This window comes from Panthera leo, chromosome B1 (assembly GCF_018350215.1).
Source record: "Panthera leo isolate Ple1 chromosome B1, P.leo_Ple1_pat1.1, whole genome shotgun sequence".
NCBI lineage: Eukaryota > Metazoa > Chordata > Mammalia > Carnivora > Felidae > Panthera > Panthera leo.
The window spans coordinates 20,504,488-20,529,024 of record NC_056682.1 but is presented as its reverse complement, the minus strand read 5'-3'; the positions used below and the strand labels follow the sequence as shown (position 1 = coordinate 20,529,024).

Sequence of the window (24,537 nt, the reverse complement as noted above, 5' to 3'; positions counted from 1 at the left end):
GAAATAGAATTGAATATGTTCTGATTTTTAAGTAATTTAAACCTGAGAGTACTGATACAACCCAGTAGAAATGGTCAGGAATGTATTTCATCACTATTAACTTCCTGATCTTTTATATCTTCCAGAAACTGGGAGTGATTTTTCCATGTTTGAAGCTTTGCGGGATACCATTTATTCTGAAGTAGCTACATTAATTTCTCAAAATGAATCTCGTCCACATTTTCTTATTGAACTCTTCCATGAGCTTCAGCTACTTAATACAGACTATTTGAGACAGAGGGCTTTATATGCATTGCAGGTATGTGGTACCTCACATTCTTTTTCCTATCCTGTCTGGTACTGCTCTTCATGATTATATCTGGTTGCTTTCTTAGACTGAAGTACATCTTCTTCCATATGTATAATGATCCATTTTTCATGTGTTGTCTTACCATTTTATTTAAAGCTTCTTGCATAGCTTAAATAGCTTTTCTAAAAGTCGTTTTCTGAGCAATTTTTTAGTGTTTTGTCTTTAATGTTATTTCTTCCTCATAATTAACAGGTGAGGAGAATTGCATTTGTTATTCTATCTGCTTCTGCTTTTAAATTTGTGAAAAAAAATTAAATGTTTTACGTAAGTAACTATTTTATTTCCTTATTTAGGACATAGTATCCAGACATATTTCTGAGAACCATGAAAAAGAAGGGGAAAATGTAAAGTCAGTGAATTCTGGTACTTGGATAGCCTCAAACTCAGAACTTACCCCCAGTGAAAGCCTTGCTACCACTGATGATGTAAGCTGATCATGATTAATGTAGACATAATTTCAGTATGCAGTAAACAAAAGTTAAATAAGTTGTTATAAATTGTGCAGATACCTGATAATTGTGTCTTTAGCTTTCTTAAAAAGCTGAGTAAAACACATCATTTTGAGGTGAGGTATACAACTCAATTAAAATATGTCAGCAGTTAAATCCCCAAAATTATCTATAAATGATACGTTATAAGGTTTAAAATAGCTGTGTTTATATCTCTGGTGCCCAACATAGGAATTGATTGATAACAGATATTTAGTAAAGTGTCTTGTGTTTATTCAAGACATTCAGTAAACCAGACTGCAGTCAGATCACAGAGCCCTTAAATACATAAATACAAGATAAATCAGGTCTTTGGGTCAGAAGAGAGAAGCCTGGACAAAAAAAAGTTATCCAGGGAAAAAAGCTAATGTACTCAAGTTATTGAAGAAAATTTTGAATAAAGTAAAAGCAACTGGGAAAAGGAAAAGAGTGGTGAGGAAAATGGTGTATTTTCAGTAAATGGTGTTCTTCAAGTAGGCCCTACCTAGCATAGAAGTGATTGAATGAGTGAATGGCAAACCACTAGGATAGTGAGGAGATGATGTGTTAGGGGTTTGGAAATCATCTAAAAGGTTTGGACCCTGATGCTGTTATAAAAGGTAATATGTGGTCCTGGGATAGCAAATACATTTCTTTTTTCTGCCAGTTCTAGTATTTGGAAATTCACGGATAAGAGTGCCATAACTGAACAGCAAGTATCTGCTATAGAGAGTCAGAAACAGTATTGCTGTGTTTCTGCCCATTGTTGATATTTTAACATTGTAAGTTCTTTTGAAAAGATAGTATTTTCTCAAAAGATTTCTTGTTTTTTCTTCACATGTACTAATTTCCTTATAACTTTTGAGGACATTTTCTGAATTTTTGCTCTTTAATTTACATTCATGTTTGAAACAGTACTTTCCCAAGTCATCTTTTCTGCTTAAAACCTTAGGCTCCAACTCCTATACCTCTCTGAACACAAACTTGTACATGGTTTTAATTCACTTAACAATGTCAAATACATAATGTAAGTAATTGTTACTTGGGATTGCTGTTATAACTACTTGGAAATCATGTACTCTTTTTTTGTGGAAAATGAAGAGTGGTCCAGCTGTATACAAAAGTAGGAGATATGCAGTTACATTAAAGTTTATTAGCTACTGAAATAACTTGCTGAGAGCATGAATGATGTCTCTGTCTCCTGTACCTCCCATTGCCTCCCTTTTTATCCAGATTTCTTATACATGGTATTACTTCGTTATTTTAAAATGTTTGAGCACATTGGTCTTTACCGTCAGTAGCAAGTTGAAAACTGAGCTACAATTTATGATAAAGTTAATTTAACCTGACAAGATTTTAAAGTTAAATAAAATTTAAAGATACCTGCTTCCTAAGTGTCTTAGTTCAGGCTGGTACAACAAAGTACTGTAGACTGGGTGGCTTAAACAATAGACATTTATTTCTCACATAAAATTTATTTATAAAAATAAATTCTGTAGCCTGGGAATTCCAAGATCATGGCGCCAGCAAATTTGGTACTCAGTGAGGGCCCTCTTCCTGGCTTGCAGATGACCACCTTTTCCACGTGTCCACATGTGGCTCCAATGGCTCTTGTACGGGCACTGATGCCACCATGGGGGCTTCGCCCTCATTGCTTCATCTGAGCCTTGATTACCTCCCAAAGGTCCACCTCCTAATATATTGAGAGTTAAGGCCTCAGCATATGGATTTGGGGGGTCGACGCAGAGATTCAACCCATAACCATATTGATTTGGCACAAAGAACTGTACTTAGTATTACTTTTAAATAACTAAATTGTTCTTTAATTTTTCATTCAAAACTTCATTTCATCATTAATGTTATTAACATCCACACTTTGTTAATGCTATTTAGTCAGTAGCAGCACAACATCCAGTGTTCCAGCCCACAGATCTAGAGCAGTGCTGTCCAGTGGAACTTGGTACAATGATGGAAATGTTTTATATGTGCATTGTTTAATATGGTAGCTATTAGCCACATGGGGCTATCGAGCACTTGAAATGTGGGTAACAGGACTGAGGAACTAAATTTTAATATAAATAGCCACATGGCTAGTGGTTTCCATATTGGACAGATATAGACTCTCATTCTCCAAGTTTTTAAGCCAAGGTCTTTTGAGCTTCATTTATGGAGCTTGTATAGACATATTTCAGAGTATGTAAGAGTTCTCATGCCCAGGAAAGAGAGAAGTAAAAGTAGGCATCTGGGAATTATAAGTCAAAAGAGAGTTGAAGAATTGAAGTTTAGGAAGAGGAAGAAACACTTTGTATCATAAAATGGTGCCATAAAATGGCAAAAGCACTTCTACCTTCCAATCTTAATTGAAGGAGCAACAAAATGACTCCATTTCCTGAATCATATTCTGTAATGCCTGAATTTCCTATAATCAGAGACAGAGGTTTCATTTCATAACTTAAGAGAAAAATTTTAAAGATTAATAGGAGAGAGAACACAATTGTGAAGTGGGTTTTAGAATGTGGGACTCTCCTTAATCACACTATACACAAAAATTATTTTGAAATTAAATCCTGAGAAGGCCAAAACTATAAGACTTCTAAAAGAAAATCTTCATGATTGAACATAAGCAAAGATTTCTTAGGGTGCACAAAGCATTAATTGTAAAGGAAAAATTTGATAAACATCATAAAAATAAAATTCTGCTTTTCAAAAGACACCATATATACAGGAGAAAATAATTTAAGTACATATATCTGACAATGACTATATAAATAATAAATCCGGACTCGATAAAGAACTTTTACAATTCCCTTGTAAAACCAATAGCTCGGTAAAATATGGGCAAGATTTGAACAGGCACTGCATGAAGGAGGATCTATAAATGGCCAGTGTCCACGTTAAAACCACATGAGGTGTTACCTCACATGCACTAGAAAGGCTGAAATTAAAAAGGTTGACAATGAGAAGTGTTGGTGTGAATATAGAGCAGTTGGAACTTTCACACTGCTTATGGGATTGTAAAATTGTGCAAACACTTGGAAAGCAGTTTGGCGGTTTCTTATAAACCTAAACACAAACATGGCATGCAACCAGTTTTTCTTCTTAGGTATTCATCCAAGAGAAATGAAAACGTATGTCCACAAAAATACTTGTATTCTTAGGGTGATAGCATCGTTAGTCACGATAGCCTCAAGTGAACATCAACAGATAAATGGATATACAAAATATGGTATATCTTTATGCTGGAATACTGTTCAGCCATTAAGAAATAATGAACTTCTGAAACATATGACATCATGGATTAATTTCAGAAACATATGGAGCAAAAGAAAAGCCAGACACTGTAGAGTGTATATTGAATGGTTCCATTTATATGTCAAGTTCTAGAACAAGCAAAACTAATTTGGTGATAGAAATCATACCAGTGGAGTGTAGTGGAGACTGATTGCAGAGGGGACAAAGGAACTTTTTGAGCTGGTGGAAATGATCTTTATCTTTAGGGAAAGTGGTTACATAAGGTTATTTTTAGAACTCATCCAACTGTACACTTAACGAGTACATTGTTGTATGTAAATTATATTTCAATAAAGTGCGTTTAAAGTGAATGATGCTGTCATGTTTTTCTTCTGGTAAAACCATATATAGTAAAGTCCTAGGTATTGTTAGGGTTTAGAGATGGGAGAATTTCCCTGAGGGTGTAGAAATCATTTGAAGTGTTTAAATTTTCCAAGTTAAAATTAGTAGCTGGCTCTGTGAATTTTTATCTACTCAAGGACATATGTTCTGCAAGGTTACTTAATATTTTAATGTTCTCTGTGTTCAACCTTTAATAACTTTAGTTGTATCACAATTTTAAGTATATAGTTTTATGCCAACACTTAGTTTCTTTGTTAAATTTTGGATATCATATAAAAATTTTAAAGAAATATTAGTGATTTTTGTTTTTTTAAACTATAACTTAGGAAACTTTTGAGAAGAACTTTGAGAGAGAAACACATAAAATAAGTGAGCAAAATGATGCTGACAATGCTAGCGTCATGTCTGTATCTTCAAATTTTGAGCCATTTGCAACAGATGATCTAGGTAAGCAGAATTTTTTATAATCTTAGAACATGACTTTAATACAGTCTTTGAATTACACTAAGAACCAGAGTTCCAAAAAGGCAAGATGTGGTAGAAAGACCATGGTTAAAAGTTTGTCCGTCAGTCTAAAGTCAAGAGTCTCCTGTTAATTCCTTAGCCTTTGGCAAATCATCTGATCATCTGACTGCATACCCTAAGGAAATGGGAGTCTTAACCTACCTTGCTATGTGGTCTTGTGAAAAATACAGACAACTTTCTAGCATGTGTAATAGGAGTTCAGGAAATGTTAATTTCCTTCCCTTCACGGAAACGTTATCCTTTAAGGTTTCCTAGTTAATAAATGGGAAAAATTGAGAGGTATCAGAGCCTCATCCAGTCACATTTTCAGTAAAAATGTTAACTTCATAATTTGAGATAAGAACTTTCTTAGCATGAATAGTCTTTAGTGAGAAACCCAGGTAACTCACAATGTGCATGACACATTGCATTTTTTTTTCATCATTAGTAAAGCAAGCATGGAAGGTTGTTGTAGAACTCAAAGGTAAGAAGAAAATCTGGAGTCTTAGACTTGGAAAGGAGACTAGAGAAAAGAAAAATGTATAGGTACCTGATTGTTTCCCTTTCAAGAGATAACAGAGATTCAGTCATTTCAGACCTCCAGGGCATTTAGCTGATAAAATAAGGTGCTATTATTCTAGTGTTTTTTTCACATGAAGAGAAAAGATTTAGGTGATTCCAAAGGTCTCCTACAAAGCAAAGGGCCAGACCTTGCCTTGTTTTATGTGCACCTTTTACCAAAGCAGTAAGTCTTCCTTGCCTTATTTTGACTATCAAGGACTCTAAGCCTAGCTCCCTTCTGAGTAAATACCTGTCAAGTCTGAACTGAACTCGTCCCAATATAGAAAAAAATCTCTGTGTGGCCAGGCTTTCCCCTTCAGGTCATTCCCCCTTTCTGAGTTACCAAGTGTTTTGTTTCATTTATTAATTTTTTTCTTACAGTCCTTCACCACTAGCTTTGTCTGAAGTAGACAAAGGAAAACTGGGAAATCTTTTTCTCAGGCCTTTTCCTGACCTTATTTGCTTGTGTTCAGTTGGATCATTTTCATCAGGATTTGAGTGATATTTGGGATGTATTTTCTTTGTACTGTTCACGTGAAGCAACATGATGTAGTGAAATCAGGATGGACTTCAGAGTCTAAGAGACTAACATGCCTTGTTACCCAGCTAGTGCAGTATCTAGAATTTGTTGAAGCTACGTTTCCTTACCTATGGTCAGACATTTGTTTTTATTAATACTTTGTGAGGAATACATGACAAAGTTTGCTTTTATATTTTCTTGAAATATTTCTATTCCATATGCAGGTAACACTGTGATTCACTTAGATCAGGCATTAGCCAGAATGAGAGAATATGAGCGCATGAAGACAGAAGCCGAGAGGAGCACAAACGCAAGATGCACCTGCAGGATTGTTGAGGATGAGGACGGTGCTGCTGCCGTGGCTACCGTTCCTAACTTGGAAGGTGTGTTCGCGGTTGATTAGAAGTAAAAACCTATAGTTCATATGTACAAAAAAAACCGTATAGCCCCACCTGACGTATAATAGTAGTTTTATTACCACTCTCTTTTCATTAAGGGTGCTAAAACTACATAGATACTCCTTTGTGTTATTTTCCCATAAAATCATCAGACTTTAATATTTAGGATTCTGAATAAATGCATATGTATAATATCATAGGCTTTTTTTTGCTAATAAGTCATTTTCTTTTTAAAAAATAGATACTCCCATTGAAAATTGTAGTTCACAACAACCTGTAAGCGAAGTTTCTACTGTCCCATGTCCTAGAATTGATACTCAGCAGCTGGACCGGCAAATTAAAGCCATTATGAAAGAAGTCATTCCTTTTTTGAAGGTAAGCAGTAATTTCTTAAAGCAAGTACTTTGTTTTGTTTTTTAAATCTTAAAAAAGACTTTATTATAGTAAATTCAGAAAATACAGGTAGACCTAAGAAAGCTAAAAACATCAGTTTCATCAATCCTATAAATTTATCTCCCATTATTTATATATACTCACCTCTCCAAAAAGAATATTGATATTCCTATAAATTGTAAGAATGTGTACATATTCTTGTCCTTCAGGTGAACTGACTTAAACTAAGTGATTATTTGCTTTCATCTGAAACAGAGATGAGTGTTGCCTTTTTTATTTTACGTTTTTGTTTTATCGTGACACAAAACATACTTTTAAACATGTCTTTCTTGATTAAATTAGGTATATTGGTAGTAATATTTAATATGTACAGTTATTTTCTAAGGGTTAAAAAGCCTGAATGATTTAGTTTTATGCTTAGGGAATGCAGGCATCTGCAGTCAGGAAATTTCATTGCTTTTACCATTTTGTTTGTGATTTAAGTGATACCCTTTCATAAATATTCACTTAATTTAGTGTTTCAAAAAGTTTTTGAGGCCAACAAATCTTGACTTTTTTGGTAGGATTATAAGAACTTTGTTAATGTTAGTATTACACCCAGTCACCTAAGCTAGACTTCTTGACTCTATTAACCCTCTGTCACCAGCAAGTCCAAAACTGATTTTCCTTCCTTCTCTCCGGTAGCATAACCTTAATTCAGATGCTCGTGTTTTACCTAGACTGCCTGTCATAATAGGCAAGAAATGAATGTTTACTAAGCAGACTCCCCCCTCCCCAGCCTTTGAGAGATTTCATATAGGGACCTGGTATACTTTCCCAACTTCATCTCTCCCAGTTCTCCATTTGGTACACTCACTTTAAATTGCTCAAAATTTCCTATTCCTGCTGTTGCTTTTTCATGCATCAGCCCTTTGTACAGGTTGTCACTATTAAAAATATAAAGCGCCTTCCCTCTTTTCTGCTTGGCTGAAATGTCTTTTTCAGAGATAATTGTTGTTTCTAATGCGCTTTTGCAAATCCTTCTAGAACCTAGTGTGCTGCTTTTATGATATCTGTTTATCAGCCAGTAATAAGTGTCTCCTGTGAGCTGGCCATTGTGCTCAGTCATGAAAGAGAAACAGCCCCTACAGCTAAAAAGTATGATCTACTGGACAGTGCATAGCATGTAGTGATTGATCGTTCATGTATCTGACTTTTCTGGTATTTGATTCCTTGAAGACAAGGGACTGTTATCCCTTTTTTTTTTTTTTTTAAGTCACCTGCTCTCACAGTGAATTTTTCAAAAGTGGCCTTAAATCCTTCAGTTTAAGAAAGCTTAGAAATCATCTAGTTTAGCCACCTCACTTTACACACTTCTATAGAAAAACAAAAAACAAAAAAAACAAAGCCAGAACAGAAACTTAGCTGAGTAAAGGTTAGAAGACCTGCCTAAATGAGTTTAGTGGCAGAAGAGGAATTAGAACCTTGAGGTTACTTGGTGTGGATGTGATAGGGACTCACCTCCAAAAGTGAACCATGATTTGGATTATTAGGTGCTTGCACATGCTTCTCAAGGAAGATGAAGGAGAAGAAACTTGCCCAAAAGGGCTTGTTACAGAAGTTAGGACGCTGGTTCTCAACTGAGGTGATTTTGACCCTAAAAACATTTTGTAATGTCTACATAATTAGTTCCCAGGACTTAGAAAGGTAAAGGTACTAGCCTCTAGTGGGTAGAGGCCAGAGTGCCACTAGACATCCTCCAGGGCACAGAGTGACCACAGTGCCGACACTGAGAAAGCTGAGTTAGAAAACTCGTGGAGCAAGTGGGTAGCAGGTGAGCTGTGAGGTAAGGTGTAAGAAAGGAAGTGATGAAAAATAGCCAGTTTCTTTTATTGGCTATTACCTGCTGTGGTTGGTTAAAATGTATAAACCCCTTAACATGTATAGTGTGGGAGTCTGGCTGTTCTATGAATGAGTATTTCAAAATGTGTACCTGAAAATTGAGAAGCATCTATGCAAGACAAAATCTCACGTGAATTAGTATTTCTTAACCAGTAGGTAAGTTTATATCCTTACCAGCTTGGATTTTTCTCAGGAGCACATGGATGAAGTATGCTCTTCTCAACTTCTAACTTCAGTGAGACGCATGGTTTTGACCCTTACCCAGCAAAATGATGAGAGCAAAGAGTTTGTAAAGTTCTTTCATAAACAGCTTGGAAGTATATTACAGGTAAGAGTTGATACTTACATGACTTACAATCTATACCCTCTAGTTGAGACTTTTTTTTTTTTTTTGGCCATTTTCTGGCAATATGCAGTTTATTCAAATAAATGTCCATTCCAGCAGCATCCATTGGGTGGGGATGATTGTATTAGGGGAAAAAATTGTGTTAGGGTGTGTGTCTTAATTTGATCCAATCATCTCTAAGGGAATTCTCTCTCTTCTCCCTCCCTCTGCCCCTTCCCGCTGTATCTATCCCCTCCCCCCCCCACAAATAAATGAATAAACTTAAAAAAGACTATAAAAAATTAATAAACTTAAAATTTTTTTTAATGTTTATTTTTGAGAGAGACAGACTTTGAGTGAGGGAGGGGTAGAGAGAGAGGGAGACAGAATCCGAAGCAGGCTCCAGGCTCTGCACTGTCAGCACAGAGCCCGATGCAGGGCTCTAACCCACGAACCACGAGATCATGACCTAAGCCGAAGTCAGATCCTTAACTGACTGAGCCACCCAGGCCCTCCCAAAATAAGCAGACTTTGAAAAAAAGAATGCTGGCTCATATAAAAGGAGGAAACTTGGAAAATACTCTGATATTAACATTAGAAAGGGAAGACTGTGTGTTTTCCTCAGTGGGCACCTCAGCTTCTCACCGTGGTAAATATGTACCCCTGATACCGTGTAGGAACATTTGGTGTTAGAGTTCCCTGTTTAACTCTAGTGGCCACCAGTTCTAAGTAGGGAGTAAATCTATGGATGACCTGATGTCCTTTTCCTTTCCTTCTATATACTCTTTAAGCAGAACTAGCACAATTCCTACTTAGATTAATATCACTAAAGAATATTACTGTTGTTTCCTAGTAATATTAGCCTTTAGTTTTAACTTTTTTCATACTAAAAAGTAACAGAATTGTTTTCCCCTGGGTATTATCATTTAAACTTGTTTATCCTCTGTGTTGCTCTACCCACAATTGAAGTTTACTGTAATCTTAAAGTTACTTGGTTTATCTTTGAATAGGATTCACTGGCAAAATTTGCTGGCAGAAAACTCAAAGACTGTGGAGAAGATCTTCTTGTAGAAATATCTGAAGTGTTGTTTAATGAATTGGCTTTCTTTAAGCTCATGCAAGATTTGGATAATAATAGTATAACTGTTAAACAGAGATGCAAAAGGAAAATAGAAGCAGCCGGAGTGATACAGTCTTATGCCAAAGAGGTAAATGATATTCACTTTGATTTAGCTTTAGGAGTAGTTATAATTAGCATATAAATATAGTTCTTGATCATTATTATCTGAAATCACACTTGACCTCAGGAAACATATTTTCGAAGTAATAGCAGTTAATCAGATTACACAAATCAGTACATATGGTAGCCACATACTGAATCTCAGTGTAATAGCAGTGGCTAAAAGATCAGGAATACAGACAGAAATTGGTGACAGGAATTGTCATATATATTACTCACATGATTGTCAGTTGCTGAAGAGAGGGGGACTGGGATCCGGGCCTCAACCAGCCAACTGCCTGCTGTAGCAGTTGCCCACCCCAGTAGATGTCCCAGGAATATTGATCACCCCAACCAACACACATGTCTTGTTTACAAGTTAGGACTTTGGTTGCACATCTCTGTAGCTTCTTATGCCCTATTAAATTTGCCTTGATCACGTATGAAACTGGATGTTTTTTTTCCCGTCAACTGGAGGCATACCAAGACCTCATACCTCCTCTTGGCTCTCTAAGCACCATAGGGAAAGCAGGTCAGGACCCAAAACAGAAAGAGGTAACCCTTCTCCCTGCAGTGTAAAGTAGATAAAGTCAAGTCATCTATTTAACACTTTTCATAATATTTTCAATCTAGACATAGATCAGTTTCAGATCATTTCAGCCACTGATTGCTAAGAGCTTGAAGAAAATAAAACAGGAAAAAAACCCGTAAGAAATGGTTGGAAGGGCTGCTTTAAGATAGGCAGTCTCTTGAGGCTGTTTGAATGGGTGTATGAACTAAGGCATGAAAGACAAGGAGTTTATAATGAAGATGAAAGGAAAGAAGAGCATTGCAGGTAGAGAGAACTGTGAGTTTAGAGGCTGAGGCAGGATTGAGCAGTTTGGAGAACAGGAAAAAGGTTAGGGTGGCAGGAACCCATTAAATGAAGTGAGAGTGTAGATGAAGTCACCTAGGTAGGTAAGGCCAAACTGGTAAGGACGTTCTCTTTTATTTTATTCTAAGCATGATGGAAACCCATGGGAAATTTTCACATAGAGGAGTGACATAATCTCTTGTGCAATTCAAAAGGTTTGTCTAGATACCACATTGTATAGGAATTGTAAGAGAGAAGAGACAGAAGCAGGGAGACTGTTGTAAGGTCACTATAGTAGTCCAGGTAAGAAATGATGTGACTTAGCTCTGAGTGTGCACCAACAGATCCATTTTGACGATTGAGTCCGTGAGGAGTTTTAATGGTGTAGGTATGGATAATAAAAGTACAGCACAGGCTGGTTTCTGTTGTCTGACTTGTTGAAGGCCCATTTACGGAGACTGGAAAGACTGGGAGGCTTCAGTTTGGGGAGTGAGTCAAGGTTTTGTTTTAGAATTAGTAAATTTGAGATGCTGTTATATATCCAGGGAGTTGTCAGGTGGGCAGTGTTGGTTTTGTTTTGCTAATTTAAAAGATTTCAGTGAGAGTTGAATTTACATTTCTAAGATAGCGTTCAGTGCTTTGGATTATTTATCAAAAACCGCAGATTTGTGAAAGTTACTAAATACAAGTATAATGCGGAAAGGTTGCCCCTCATTTCTGTTTAACTTGCTTATAGGCCAAAAGGATTCTTGAAGGAGATCATGGCTCACCTGCTGGAGAAATTGATGATGAAGACAAAGTATGTGCTAATTAATTTGTGACTAAAGACAGTGCTTTTGAAAGAGAAAATTAAATAACTTTTAACAGCTTTTTAACGTTTGAGATTCTGACAAAACTTCAGTTTCTTTTAAAAACAATTACTTTTTGTATTTTTTATTAGATAATGACTAATTTTTTTTGGCAGACTTACTGTATGCGTTTTTAAAATGTATTTTAAGGAATTATGTTTATTTGTGACTAGGACAAGGATGAGACCGAAACAGTTAAGCAGACTCAAACATCTGAGATGTATGATGGTGACGGTCCCAAAAACGTGAGATCTGATGTTTCTGAACAAGAGGAAGATGAAGAAAGTGAAGAATGTCCGGTGTCTATTAGTAAGTGGAAAGGCTCGTACTAGGTGTATATGCAAGTTCTTTATAGGTCATTTATTCACACAGTTGGGGGGAGTGTAGTGATTACAGAGGTAGGTGTCAGCCACTCTGGATTTTTTGGTGTGGCCCTGCCTAATTACTTCCCCTTTCTGTGCCACAGTATTCTAGTGCTTACGGTTTGGAAGGTTTCAGATACTAGTTGTAAAGGACTTGTGCGGTGCAGGAATGCAATATGTGGTAGCTGACACTACGATTTAGTGATGGAAATTTACTAGAAACTGTGTGTTAATCAACTTAGACTTATCCAAAGCTGAAACTCAGGCTTTGACGAATTACGGAAGTGGAGAAGATGAGAATGAAGATGAAGAGATAGAAGAATTTGAGGAGGGACCTGTAGATGTTCAGACTTCACTTCAGGCCAACACTGAAACTGCGGAAGAAACTGAACACGACGATCAGGTATTCTGGTTGGGACTAACACACCTTCCCTGAGTCATCTTCAAGTACTGAAGGCAGCTCCTTTTTAAAGGTGTCAAAATTTACAGCTTCCCTATTCTCACTCTCATGAGTAAACAGACCTCTTTACTATCCTTATTGAAATCCAAATGAAACACTAGTTTAATTTTGTATTTAGCAATGTTTACTTTTAAAGCACTTTAGTCTTTTTTTTTTTTTTTTGTAAAAGGTCATAAAAACTGAGATTACTGCAGAAGAGCTGGATTTTTCATTTATCTTTATGTATTTCCTAGTCATACATGGAAATCGTATGTGACAAAATAAAATCATTCCATTTCTTGCCTCCACCTCATCCTGTTCCACAGGCAGTATTTTGTATGATTTCTTTGGCTCTTTAACTCTATTTCTGAATAATGTGTTTGTATTTATTTATTTATGTATTAGACATTCTCTGTTGACTTCCTGTTATAGCAGGTGAAGCCTTTTAGGTCACTTAATGATTCCTCGTGTAATTATATTAATACCGTCCTCCTTGTTTAATTGTGTCTTTAGCTTACATCTGCATTTACCCGTAGATGTAACCAAACTGCATAAATATTACTGCTGAACTAAGCAAATACTGTTTATTGCTTAGTCTTGTACATTTTTTTCACCTGAAATTAATACTTGTCTCGATTTTTTTTTTTTGACCTAATTTCCTTTGACCACATACCCGAGTCTTTGCTCTGCCCACCAATAGCTGTATACACTTCTCAGTACAATTTTCTACATGAATCAGTCTGTCAGTTTTGTTCTTCCTGCTCCATCTTGGGTTGGCTCTTCATTAGACATGCTCACTAGCTAGCAGCCTGGGGATTCCCTTTGTCATTCTTTATTACATCTGTTTTGAGAATTCAGTCTTATCATTTCACCTCATTTTGGTGGAGCACATTTCACGTATCTCTCAGAGAAAGTGCATAAAAGATAAATATTTTGAGGCTGTATTTAGATGTCTAAGAAAATCTTAAATTCCTCCATGTTAAAAATCATTGCCCTCAGATCTTTGAGAGACAACTGCTCTGTCTTCCAACGTCTTCCAGTTTTCATTGCTGCTGTTGAGAAGGCGAGTGCCTTTTTTAGTTGTGATTCTTTGTATCTTTTCCTTCCTACACTGGAGCTTCCCCTGGACTTGTGTTGAAGTTTTACAGTGATGCACATTGTTGTGGGTCTTTTTTTAGTCACTAAACTGGGTACTCAGGGGGTCTGTGAGCAATCATTATCATGTCCTTCATTTTGGTAAATTTTCTTTTTCTGTATTTCTTCCCCACCATTTTCTCTCTTCATTCCTCCTAGAATTAATATTGTCAGACATTATTGGCCCTCATGGTTTAATTTTTTTTTTTAATGTTTTATTTATTTTTGAAAGAGAGAGAGAGAGACAGAGTGACAGATTGTGAGCAGGGAAGGGGCAGAGAGAGAGGGAGACACAGAATCTGAAGCAGGCTCTAGGCTCCGAGCTGTCAGTACAGAGCCCGATGCGGGGCTCAAACTCAGGAACTTTAAGGTCATGACCTGAGCTGAAGTCAGATGCTCAACTGACTGAGCCACCCAGGTGCCCCTGGTTTAATTTTCCAATTTCTAATCTCCTCTCTTCTTTATAGTGTCCCTTTACTCTGTTTTACTTTCTGGGAGGTTTTTTGACCTTAATACTTATGTGAATGTCATATTTTTAATTTCTGTATACTTTTATTTTCTGATTACTTTTTTATAGCATGCTGCTACTTTAAGGAAGCACTGTCTTCTCTTACTCACCTGCAGGCTTTCTTCAAATGCCTGTGGTACCTTTAGTGTTTATATTAAAAAATGACTCAGCATAAAGCAGATTGGGGTTGTTCTGGGCTTCACGGGAGGTCATTAGGTAGATGGTTAGCTTTTTGATAGAAAATCCCAAATGTTAGTACCTATTGGTATTTTCTTTGGGGTGTTTTAGTTTCTCCCCAGAAGGGTCATCCGTTGTCCTCCTGCCGGAGAGGAGGTAGATACACCCCCTTGACAGCCTGCTCTTCTGGAGCTTGATGTGGAAATGACGCCCAGTGTCCCATCACTGCACAGACTTCTGAATGCTTCTGTTTTCAGTGTGACATTTTATCCTGTCCTCATTTGTGCTTTCTGCACCCCACCCTGGCAGCCCCGGGTCTGAGGCTAATTCCCTTTACCCAAAATATAATCTCCCATTTTCTATTTGAGTTTGGGGAGGGAACCTGGTGTTTGCGTCTTCTTTAAACAGTTTCAAAGAACCACCAGCACCCCCCTTTTCACCCGCAATGTATTCCTTCCTTCCTAGAATCTGGTACTTCCAAGCATGAGGTGAATGTTACTGTTCTCTCTTCTTGCTGAAGGCACTTTGCTTCATCTTTCTCCCTCCTGCTCACTTCCTCTTCCATTCACTGAACATCTACATACAAGCAGATGTCTTTTAGTGTCATTCATGATCCAGTCTGATTTGAAAAATAAATAAATAGTGGAATCCATAACACTCTAGTTCTCTATTATTTTGAGGTTAAGAAGAAAGGGAAGCCTTTTTACTTAGCCATCTTAACAGTGGCAACTATGCCTCCTTCTTGAAATGCTTTCAGAAGATATTTTTAAATACCCTTGTATGAAGGTCTCAAGTTGGACAAAAACCTTACAGTAGTAACCCATCTCCTATATAGTGGCCATATATTTCAGGCCCTGCTATTAAGACATCACTTTTTCCTTCTAGGTACTACAACATGACTTTGAAAAATCAGGAGAAAGCAAAAATGTCCCATCAGAACAAGAACCCACTACTAGTAAAGGCAAGAAATCTAAAGTGTTCAATTTTAAGATTATCTAAAGTGCCCTTTATGTGCTTAAAACTAAAACAAAAAACAAAAAAACCCAACTAAATTCTTACCTAACGTAACTTGGAAGGTGTTTTGAACCTGATGTATGTCTTTTTTCTTTCCCCTAAATCCTTTGTAGAAAACATGAGGGCTTTGTTTCGGCAAACACTTGTTAAATAAGAGTTGACAAACAGACAGAAAAAAGTCTCTAAAGAAGACATCTTTAGCTACAAATGTGGGGGATTTTTTAGAATGCCCATTCCTGGATATTATTCATGAATATATCCTACTTCATTAGAAATTGGGTGGATTTCAGAAATCTAATTTTTAAAACATCCCCAGATGAATCTGATGAACTAATTTTAGGAACCATTGATAAGGAAAATTTGTAGCTGCCTCTTCTTTTGGGTTTTAAATATCTTGATTACTCATTCATATATACTGCCTATTTGGTGTAATAGTAAAATTTAATAGCTGTTTCATTACATTAATGTTAAGACTTTCTTTTGATGCCAGATGACCAAGATAGCACTCCTGTGAAACCCTGTTACCTCAACATCTTGGAAAATGAGCAACCTTTAAATAGCGCCATCCAAAAGGACTCTCTTACTACCATTGATTCATCTAAACAGCCTAACCCTTTGCCTTTACCTTTAACTGAAATTGAAACCTTGGTGCCTGCAGTCAAAGAAGTTAAATCTGCCCAGGAAACCCCTGAAAGCTCTTTGGCCGGAAGTCCTGACACTGAATCGCCAGTGTTAGTGAATGACTATGTACGTATCATTTACATTTCATTTCTGTGTGTATTTCTCCATTTCCAAGTTAACATTTACAGTCTGTACGCAGAACTTTCCTTTGTGTTTAGGCTTAGTAACTGCCAAGATGGTTTTCGTATTCAAACTGATTTTAAACTTGAACAGAAGGGTGATAGTAAATTAAGATGATTGTCTCAAAACCTAAAAGCTCTTCTTTTTTATAATTTTGAGCTTTAGGTGGCAGTCTTCAGAGTTCATTCCAAGTTTAGATTTGGACAGATGATACGCGGGTCACCGTTAATCTCTCACAGTATCCATGTCTAACATCTTAATTATTTTAGAGCATTTCATAAATCCTTGATAAACCTGAAAGTTCACAGTTTGACAGCAGTAGACTCCTTATCTCTATACAGTAAATGACAGAAAAATATGGTAGCAAATCTATACTTAGGGTGTAAGTTGAGTTTTTACCTTGGACATTTTTGTTTCAATTTAATTTTTATAGTAAGTAGGTTATTTTTTGGATCTTAGATTGTGTTTTATAAACTTGTCAGCAAAAATTAAGGGATTTATAACAATGTACTTTTAGGCCTTAGGAACGTATTTCACTTTTTTTCTTTTAACATCAACTTTCTTCTTACAGATGTATTTACAATTATGATTTCATAATTTCTCAGCTTATAATATTCCCGAAACATTAGTAGAGTTTCTTAACTGTCTTGATTGCTTTACCACCATAAAATTTACACCATAAAATTATTTTAAACTCTGAAAGTTACCTGTTAGACTTACTCTTACTCTAATTTGATGAGTGCATAGAGTTGCTATAGGAGGCAGTCAATTGAAATTAAGTTAATGTTTGATTATAGAGGGGACTTGAATTTGAAATTTAGGCCAGGGCCACTACTGAAGGTTCTTGTGCAAGAAAGTCAAATGGCCAAAGTCATGCTTTTTGAAGATGAATCTGATGACTGTATAAGATTTGTTGTCAAGGAGGTGATGTTAGGAAGCTCCCTTACCATGCATAGAGACACCAAGTTCGAGATGAATGAGGGAGAGATGGGTGAGAAATGTTGAAAGAAGAAGAAAAATTTAAGGTTTCCACTTGGGTAATAGGTACAGTGATATTGTTAAAAATCAGAAAGGGAAACTAGGGGAATAAAAGATGTCAGGTTTCAAAGAAACACTGAAGAGATCACAGAAGGGAGTTATTAGATTCATACCTCATGTTTCTCAGTTTCCACAGAGCTGCTATTGAAAGCCTATAAATGTTTACTGATAGTCTGCTAGATCCAGTTCTGATGCGTTCCATAATCGTATCAAGAAACCACAGTTTTTCTTCTGATTATTTTAGCCTTCGGTGTAACTGCTATTTTTTCTTTGAACCTATATAAACTGGCTCTTTGTTTTATCAAATGGAGACAGATGTGCTCGGTAGTATGTCCACAGCTGCAAGTGCATGGCCCTTCCTGTGCACGCCAGCTTTGTTTTATTCATGGAGTTGAACGCAGGACAAAAACAGGATGGAATTACTGATGTGTACTTATGTCTAAGAATCCACTTTATCTCTTGGCATGGATGACTTTAAAGGCTTAGATCCAGAGATAGAGTGGATTGCCTTCATTAAATATAATTTATCTTACAGGAAGCAGAGTCTGGTAACATAAGTCAAAAATCTGATGAAGAAGACTTCGTGAAAGTTGAAGATTTACCACTTAAACTGACAATATATTCAGAGGTATTTTGCTTTCGTTAATTAATTAAACTTGTCTTCATATAACAAATACTACTACTGAGATGAAAACTGATTTTGAGGTGTTTTTGTTTTTTGTTTTCATTCCAAAGGCAGACCTAAGGAAGAAAATGGTAGAGGAAGAACAGAAAAACCATTTATCTGGTGAAATATTATGTGAAATGCAGACTGAAGAACTAGCTGGGAATTCTCAGACACTAAAAGAACCTGGTAAGAGTTGCCAATTTCAACGAAATCATATTGAAAAATTAGTCACTCTTGATACCATCATTTTGTTTTTCACATCCATTCATAGTACTTGGAAGATTTAAGCCAAATATTGGAAGGAAGCATAATTCTGTAAAAAGTCTAGTCCACTGCCGAATTTAGAAATTAGGTATAAAATGGTATTATCAGATAATTTTCTATTTTTAAAATCTTGAATTTTAGCAAGGTAATAGATGCATGTTGTTTAAGAAGGAAAGGTACAAAAGACTTAAGGATAATTGGAGGAGCCCATTTGTTTTAATTACTGGTTTTTAGTTCTTTTGGATGAGACACTGTTTATCTTTAAATAATATCGTTTTAATTTTTCTTAATTTAAAAAATTCAGACATCTCTTATCTTCCCTATCAAAAGTGAGTATTTGGACCTACCTCTCCTTTCACGATTATTATTTTTGGTTTTTCTGTTTGAGGATACCTTTGTTATTTTAAGTATATGTGGTTGGTTGCTCGTTCTATCAGCTTTGGTCATTACTCAGCCACTGCCTCCTTTTCCTCCTGCTTTCTCTATTCAGTTTTACTCTTCTTCTTACATTAAGGTTATAAAAGCAAACACAGGGGCGCCTGGATGGCGCAGTCGGTTAGGCGTCCGACTTCAGCCAGGTCACGATCTCGCGGTCCGTGAGTTCGAGCCCCGCGTCAGGCTCTGGGCTGATAGCTCGGAGCCTGGAGCCTGTTTCCGATTCTGTGTCTCCCTCTCTCTCTGCCCCTCCCCCGTTCGTGCTCTGTCTCTCTCTGTCCCAAAAATAAAATAAAAAAAATAAATAAATAAAAAAAATAAAAGCAAACACACATTTTATTTTTATAACTATAGTAGTTAAAACTTCTATACTTTTTCTGAAGACCATTCTGTGTAAGTATGTCTCGTTGCAGAGCCAGGCAGTAGTAATCCCAGATTTCTTTCTGTATCGATCTAATGGCTCAGCCCCTGGGCCACTCAGATGAGAACGTGTCTTGCATCAAAATCAAAGGATTTTCTTGTTGTTCTCTGTCCATTCATCAGCCAGTTAAGATTTTTTATTTTTGTTTTCCCTAGAAATACTAAATGTCAAACCTTTAACTGATTTCCCAGTGGTTTAGCCCAGTTCTGCTAGTTGGAGTCTCAAAGCTGCCCCTGCCCAGGGGGTCTGGGCTGAGCCCTTCTGGCCCCACACTGCGCCACTGCCTGCTTTTAGCGTCTTGGGGGCTTGTTGTCCCCTGTCCTGCTTTTCCCTCACAGCCACTTTTCTTGGTCAGGATTTCATCAGTTTTACCGTTTTTTTCCTAGTGGAGTTTTTTTTAAGAGAAATGAAGTTTCTGGCCAGTCTGCTGTCCTCAAACAAACTCTCATCTGTTTTTAAACTACATTAGTATTTTTATAATAACTTTAATGTAAGAGAACAGTAAATTCTAGTATGTCTTAATTCAGTAATTTATAATGCATTCATTCTGTTTTTCAGAAACAGTGGGAGCCCAAAGTGTATGAGAGGTCTTCAGAGGCTCATCTAACTTGCTTTACATAGTCAATGCATACATGAACATGGCACTAAATAAACATCTGTTTTGATCTGTATAAAAATGTAAATTAGTTTGACACTGCATTCTTGATAGGTGTGCTGATTTCTGCCCGTGGCAGTTTAAAACATCAGAAACTGAATTCTGGACAGATTCAAGCCTTGATACACTGTAGGGTTGTTTTTCTTTTCTTTCTTTTTTTCTTTTTGGTCTTTTTTTTTTTTTTTTTTTCCCTCTCCCATTGTGATGTTTAGTATTGTTAAATTTAAGATGTAGTTTTAAATAAAGTTGGACTTATCTGTAAAGTAATCTCTTTTGGAAATGATGTTGAATTCTAAACAGGAAGTCACTGTTCTGTATGGTTAGGATAGTTAGAGAAGAGCAACAGTCAAGAGTTAGACAAATAGACTAGTTAATATAAAGAGCAGCCATTAGGCCAGGCTTCCAGATAGTATGAGTGTTGCTGCTCTTGGGTCTGATATTCTTTTAAATGCCTGCATTGTCTTATTCCTGTGCGAGAATAGGGCAAGTTATAAAGGTATCCAGAATATTGGTTACGTTATTATAAAATATATATTAATATTCTGTTCAAATTGGATTAAGTTCAGAACACATGTCCTTAGTACTTCGAACTTACATACCTATCAGCTAATATTTTCCAGAATTCAATTCCTATCTATGTTGCCACAGCCTTAAAAAAAAAGGTTTTATGTAATTAGGGAGTATTTCTGCACAGTTAACATTATGATTAATTTTAAATGAAAAACCAAACCCCTTCAAGTAGGGATTACAGAACTAAATTTTATGTAGCAGAATGTTAACTCTCTGTATGCCTTTAGACAAACTTGGCTTTTGAGATACATCTATGAGATTTCTTCATCACTAAATAAATCAGTTTTTAAAGGTGAATTACCTTTAGATTGCAAACTTGACCTATACTTGAGGGAGGCTTCACCGAGCCTGTTATCAAGCCAACCTTACAGGTTTCTCGAATTAAATATGAAGACTTAATTTCAATTAGTCTTTAAAACTTAATAACAATTTACTGAAACATGCCATAAGAAAGTCATTTCATTGGTATTCCTTTAAAATTCTTAGTTGCCTGATACATGATTGTAAAATTACAATGCTCATCAGGGAGTCTGTTAACTGAGGATTTCTGAGGACATTTACTGTATTACTAATTAAATTATGTGAGGTGTAGATCTCCGACATTAATAAAACCTATTCAGAGAACTATCATTCCAGAATCAGGAATTCTTACCCAGTTGGCCTGACTTCTGGGAAACTAAAACGATAGATTATATGGATACTCAAGTTCTATATTTATATGTCTTGTAGACTCCGAACGGAAAGGGGAGAATTTCATATTGGCACACAAGCCAAGCCTTCGTGTTACAGCTCTGTCTCTATCTACATGCCTATGAAAGATAGGTACGGTGGAAGAACTTTACTTCCTAGTTATTACTCTAGAAGCTGTGGACCTTATCTAACTTATTTGACTTGTGTTATAGCTGCTGTAACCTAGTCTGTTGTTTTCTGTTTTAGAAGATAATTCAGTTTTAAAATACTTGGGGCTTAAGATCAGATAACTTGTATTACATTTTCCTTAGTAACTACTGCTCAGAGGTTAGGCATTCAGGATTCCTGTTTCTTAATTTTTAAGTTGAAAATCTGGTGACAGATAAAAGAGGGAGAAAGGTCAAAATGAGTGAGACAGAATCCTGTGCAGGTGGAGATAATGCTTAAACTAGTGAGCCCACTGGACTGTGCAGGTACTCTTTGTATTTTGTAACATTCACTTTGGGTAAATGCTTTTTCACTGTTAATAAATGTATATCCTCCATACAGCCCTGAATTGCATTTTCATTTAAACTGACATAGTCACTTATGCTTTAGAATTTATTTCAGAGTTATGGCTTATTTGGCAATTTTAAATGTCAAAACAAAACGGAAAAGACATGAAAAAGAGTGACGTATCAACTAGCCAGAGACTTACAGTTGAGACCATTTTTCTTACACTGTAGCTATACTCTGTTTCTTAATTATATCTATTCTATATAGTATATAGAGAACATTTTCATATTCAGAGCTATCCCATATTCAAATTGGGCCAACAGTTTTACAAAAAGTTCTTGATTTGGATATTTTGAAAACAAATCACGTTATCAAGCCTGAATTAGAGTTCTCTCTTAACATACCTAGTGTATAGACAGTCCCCAACTTAATGATGGTTCAAGTTATGATTTTTTAGTTTTACAATGGGGCAAAAGTAATACAGGCATACATTGGTGGCACCTTAGGTGGCTCAGTCAGTTAAGTGTCTGACTCTTGGTTTCGGCTCAGGTCATGTTCTCACAGTTCATAAGTTTTAGCCCCACATTGGGCTCTGCGGGATTCATATATTCTCTCTCTCTCTCTCTCTCTCTCTCTCTCTCAATAAAGAAACTTAAAAAAATGATACAGGCATCCACTGGAGATATTACAGGTTTGGTTCCAGACCAGTACAATAAAGCAAGTATTGCAATAAAGGGAGTCAAATGTTTTTGGTTTTCCAGGGCATGTAAAAGTTTATGTTTATACTGTACCCTGTTTCCTGTGCAATGGCATTATATTGGAAAGTTCATACCTTAATTAGAAAGTATCTTAGTGCAAAAAAATGCTAACCGTCATCTGAGCTTTCAGCAAGTTGTAATCATTTTGCTGATAAAGGGTGTTGCCTCAATGTTGATGGCTGCTGAAGGCTGGGGTGGCTGTGGCAATTTCTTAAAGTTTGCCATTGTTTTGACTTCCTTTCACAGATTTCTCTCTAGCACGCTATGCTGTTTGATAGCATTTTCCCAGTAGTAGAACTTCTTCCAAAATTAGAGTCAATCCTCTCAAGCCCTCCTGCTGTTTTACTAAGTTTTATTCTTTTCTTGTCATTTCAACAGTCTTCACAGCATCTTCCCCAGGAGTAGATTGTCTCTCCAGGAACCACTGTCTGTGCTCATCCATAAGAAGCAACCCCTCATCCATTCAAGTGTTATGAGAATGCAGCAGTTCAGTCACATCATCAAGCTAATTCTAATTCTCTTATTTCTACCACATCTGCAGTTACTTCCTCCACTGAAGTCTGGAACCTTCATAGTCGTCCTTGAGTGTTGGCATCCACTTCTTTTAAACTCCTGTTAACATTGATATTTTGACCTCTCCCCACGAATCACAAGTGTTCTTCGTGGCATCTAGAATGGTGAATCCTTTCCAGGTTTAGTTTATGTTGCCCAGATCCACTTCAGGAATCACTCTGTGGCAGCTATAGCCGTACAAAAGGTATTTTTTCAAAAGTAAGATTCTAAAGTCAAAAATACACCTTGATCCATGGGGTGCAGAAAGGATGTTGTGTTAGCACGCATGAAAACAACATAAATCATGTTGTACGTCGCCATCAGAGTTCTTTGGTACAATGTTAATGAGCAGTAATATTTTGAAAGAAAATTTTTTTTCTGAGCTGTTAGGTGTCCACCATGGGCTTAAAATAGTAAACCATGTTGCCAACAGATGTGCTTTGTTTACAGAATGGCCTGTGGGCCTTGGCTTCAACTTAAAATCACCAGCTTCGATAGCCCCAAACAGAGTCAGCCTGTCCTTTGAAACTCTGAAGCTAGGCATTGACTTCTCTCTAGCTATGAATGTCTTGGATGGCATCTTCTTCCAAAAGAAAGCTACTTCACCCGCACTGAAAATTTGTCGTTTAGGGGCACCTGCGTGGCTCAGTCGGTTGAGTGTGCGACTTGATTTCCGCTCAGGTCATGATCCCAGGGTTGTGGGATCAAGCCCCACATCAGGCTCCTTCTAAGATTTCCTCTCTCCCTCTGCCCCCTCGCACATTCTCTCTCAATTAAAAATATATATATATATATTGTTTAGACACCTGCATCAGTTATCTGGATAACTTGCTACATCTTCTACATCAGCACTTGCTGCTTCATCCTGCACTTTTATATTATGAAGAAGGCTTCTTTCCTTAAATCTCATGAACCAATCTCTGCCAGGTTTCAACTTTTCTGTTGCAGCTTCCTCACCTCTCTGAGCCTTCACAGGATTGAAAAGAGTTAGGGCCTTGCTCTAGATTAAGCTTTGGCTTAAGGGAATGCTGTGGTTGGTTTGATGATCTATCCAGACCACTCAAACTTACTTTCTCCCTATCACCAATAAGGCTGTCTCACTTTATCATCCATGTGTTCACCAGAATGCCACTTTGTTTCCTTCAAGAACTTACTTGCATTCGCAACCTGGCCTGCCTATTTGGCGTAAGAGGGCCAGCTTTCAGTCTTTCTTGGCTTTCTATGTGCCTTCCTCAGCGAGCTGTGTCATTGTGAGCTTCTGATTTAAAGTGACAGACAGAGCAACCTACTTAATGGGAGATTTGTCAATGACGTAACCAATAAAGAGTTAATATCCAAAATATATGTAGAATTCCTAAAACCCAATAGCAAAAAAAAAGATTAAAAATGCGTAGACGATCCGAAAAGACATTTTTCCAAAACAGACATACAGATGCTCACCATCACTAATGACAGAAATGCAAATAAAAACCACAATGAGATAGCACTTCACACTAGTCAAAGTGACTAGTATCAGAAAGGCAAGATGTAACGTGTTGGCAACCATGTGTAGCAAAGGGAACCTTCGCGCACTGCTGAGAATGCAAACTAGTGTACCCGCTGTGGA

General features: G+C 36.8%; 1 protein-coding gene across 18 annotated transcripts in view; it reads left to right on the top strand.

Moving 5' to 3' along the window:
• PCM1 (pericentriolar material 1) overlaps positions 1 to 23,632 on the top strand; it is an 82,221-nt gene extending 58,589 nt beyond the window's left edge. For 13 of the 18 annotated variants that reach the window (XM_042934360.1, XM_042934362.1, XM_042934374.1 and 10 more), the window contains 15 exons: positions 126 to 298; positions 643 to 774; positions 4,776 to 4,896; positions 6,259 to 6,417; positions 6,674 to 6,807; positions 8,900 to 9,034; positions 10,042 to 10,239; positions 11,840 to 11,902; positions 12,125 to 12,260; positions 12,556 to 12,716; positions 15,457 to 15,532; positions 16,076 to 16,332; positions 17,960 to 18,052; positions 18,160 to 18,277; positions 22,758 to 23,632. In XM_042934360.1, the coding sequence (XP_042790294.1) occupies positions 126 to 298; positions 643 to 774; positions 4,776 to 4,896; positions 6,259 to 6,417; positions 6,674 to 6,807; positions 8,900 to 9,034; positions 10,042 to 10,239; positions 11,840 to 11,902; positions 12,125 to 12,260; positions 12,556 to 12,716; positions 15,457 to 15,532; positions 16,076 to 16,332; positions 17,960 to 18,052; positions 18,160 to 18,277; positions 22,758 to 22,855 (2,054 nt within the window). In that variant the 3' untranslated portion in view covers positions 22,856 to 23,632. Of the gene's footprint in view, positions 1 to 125; positions 299 to 642; positions 775 to 4,775; positions 4,897 to 6,258; positions 6,418 to 6,673; positions 6,808 to 8,899; positions 9,035 to 10,041; positions 10,240 to 11,839; positions 11,903 to 12,124; positions 12,261 to 12,555; positions 12,717 to 15,456; positions 15,533 to 16,075; positions 16,333 to 17,959; positions 18,053 to 18,159; positions 18,278 to 19,769; positions 21,675 to 22,757 lie in introns of those variants that run through there. The other 5 variants (XM_042934378.1, XM_042934376.1, XM_042934377.1 and 2 more) reach the window with 1 other exon arrangement.
• Positions 23,633 to 24,537: the final 905 nt, after the last annotated feature.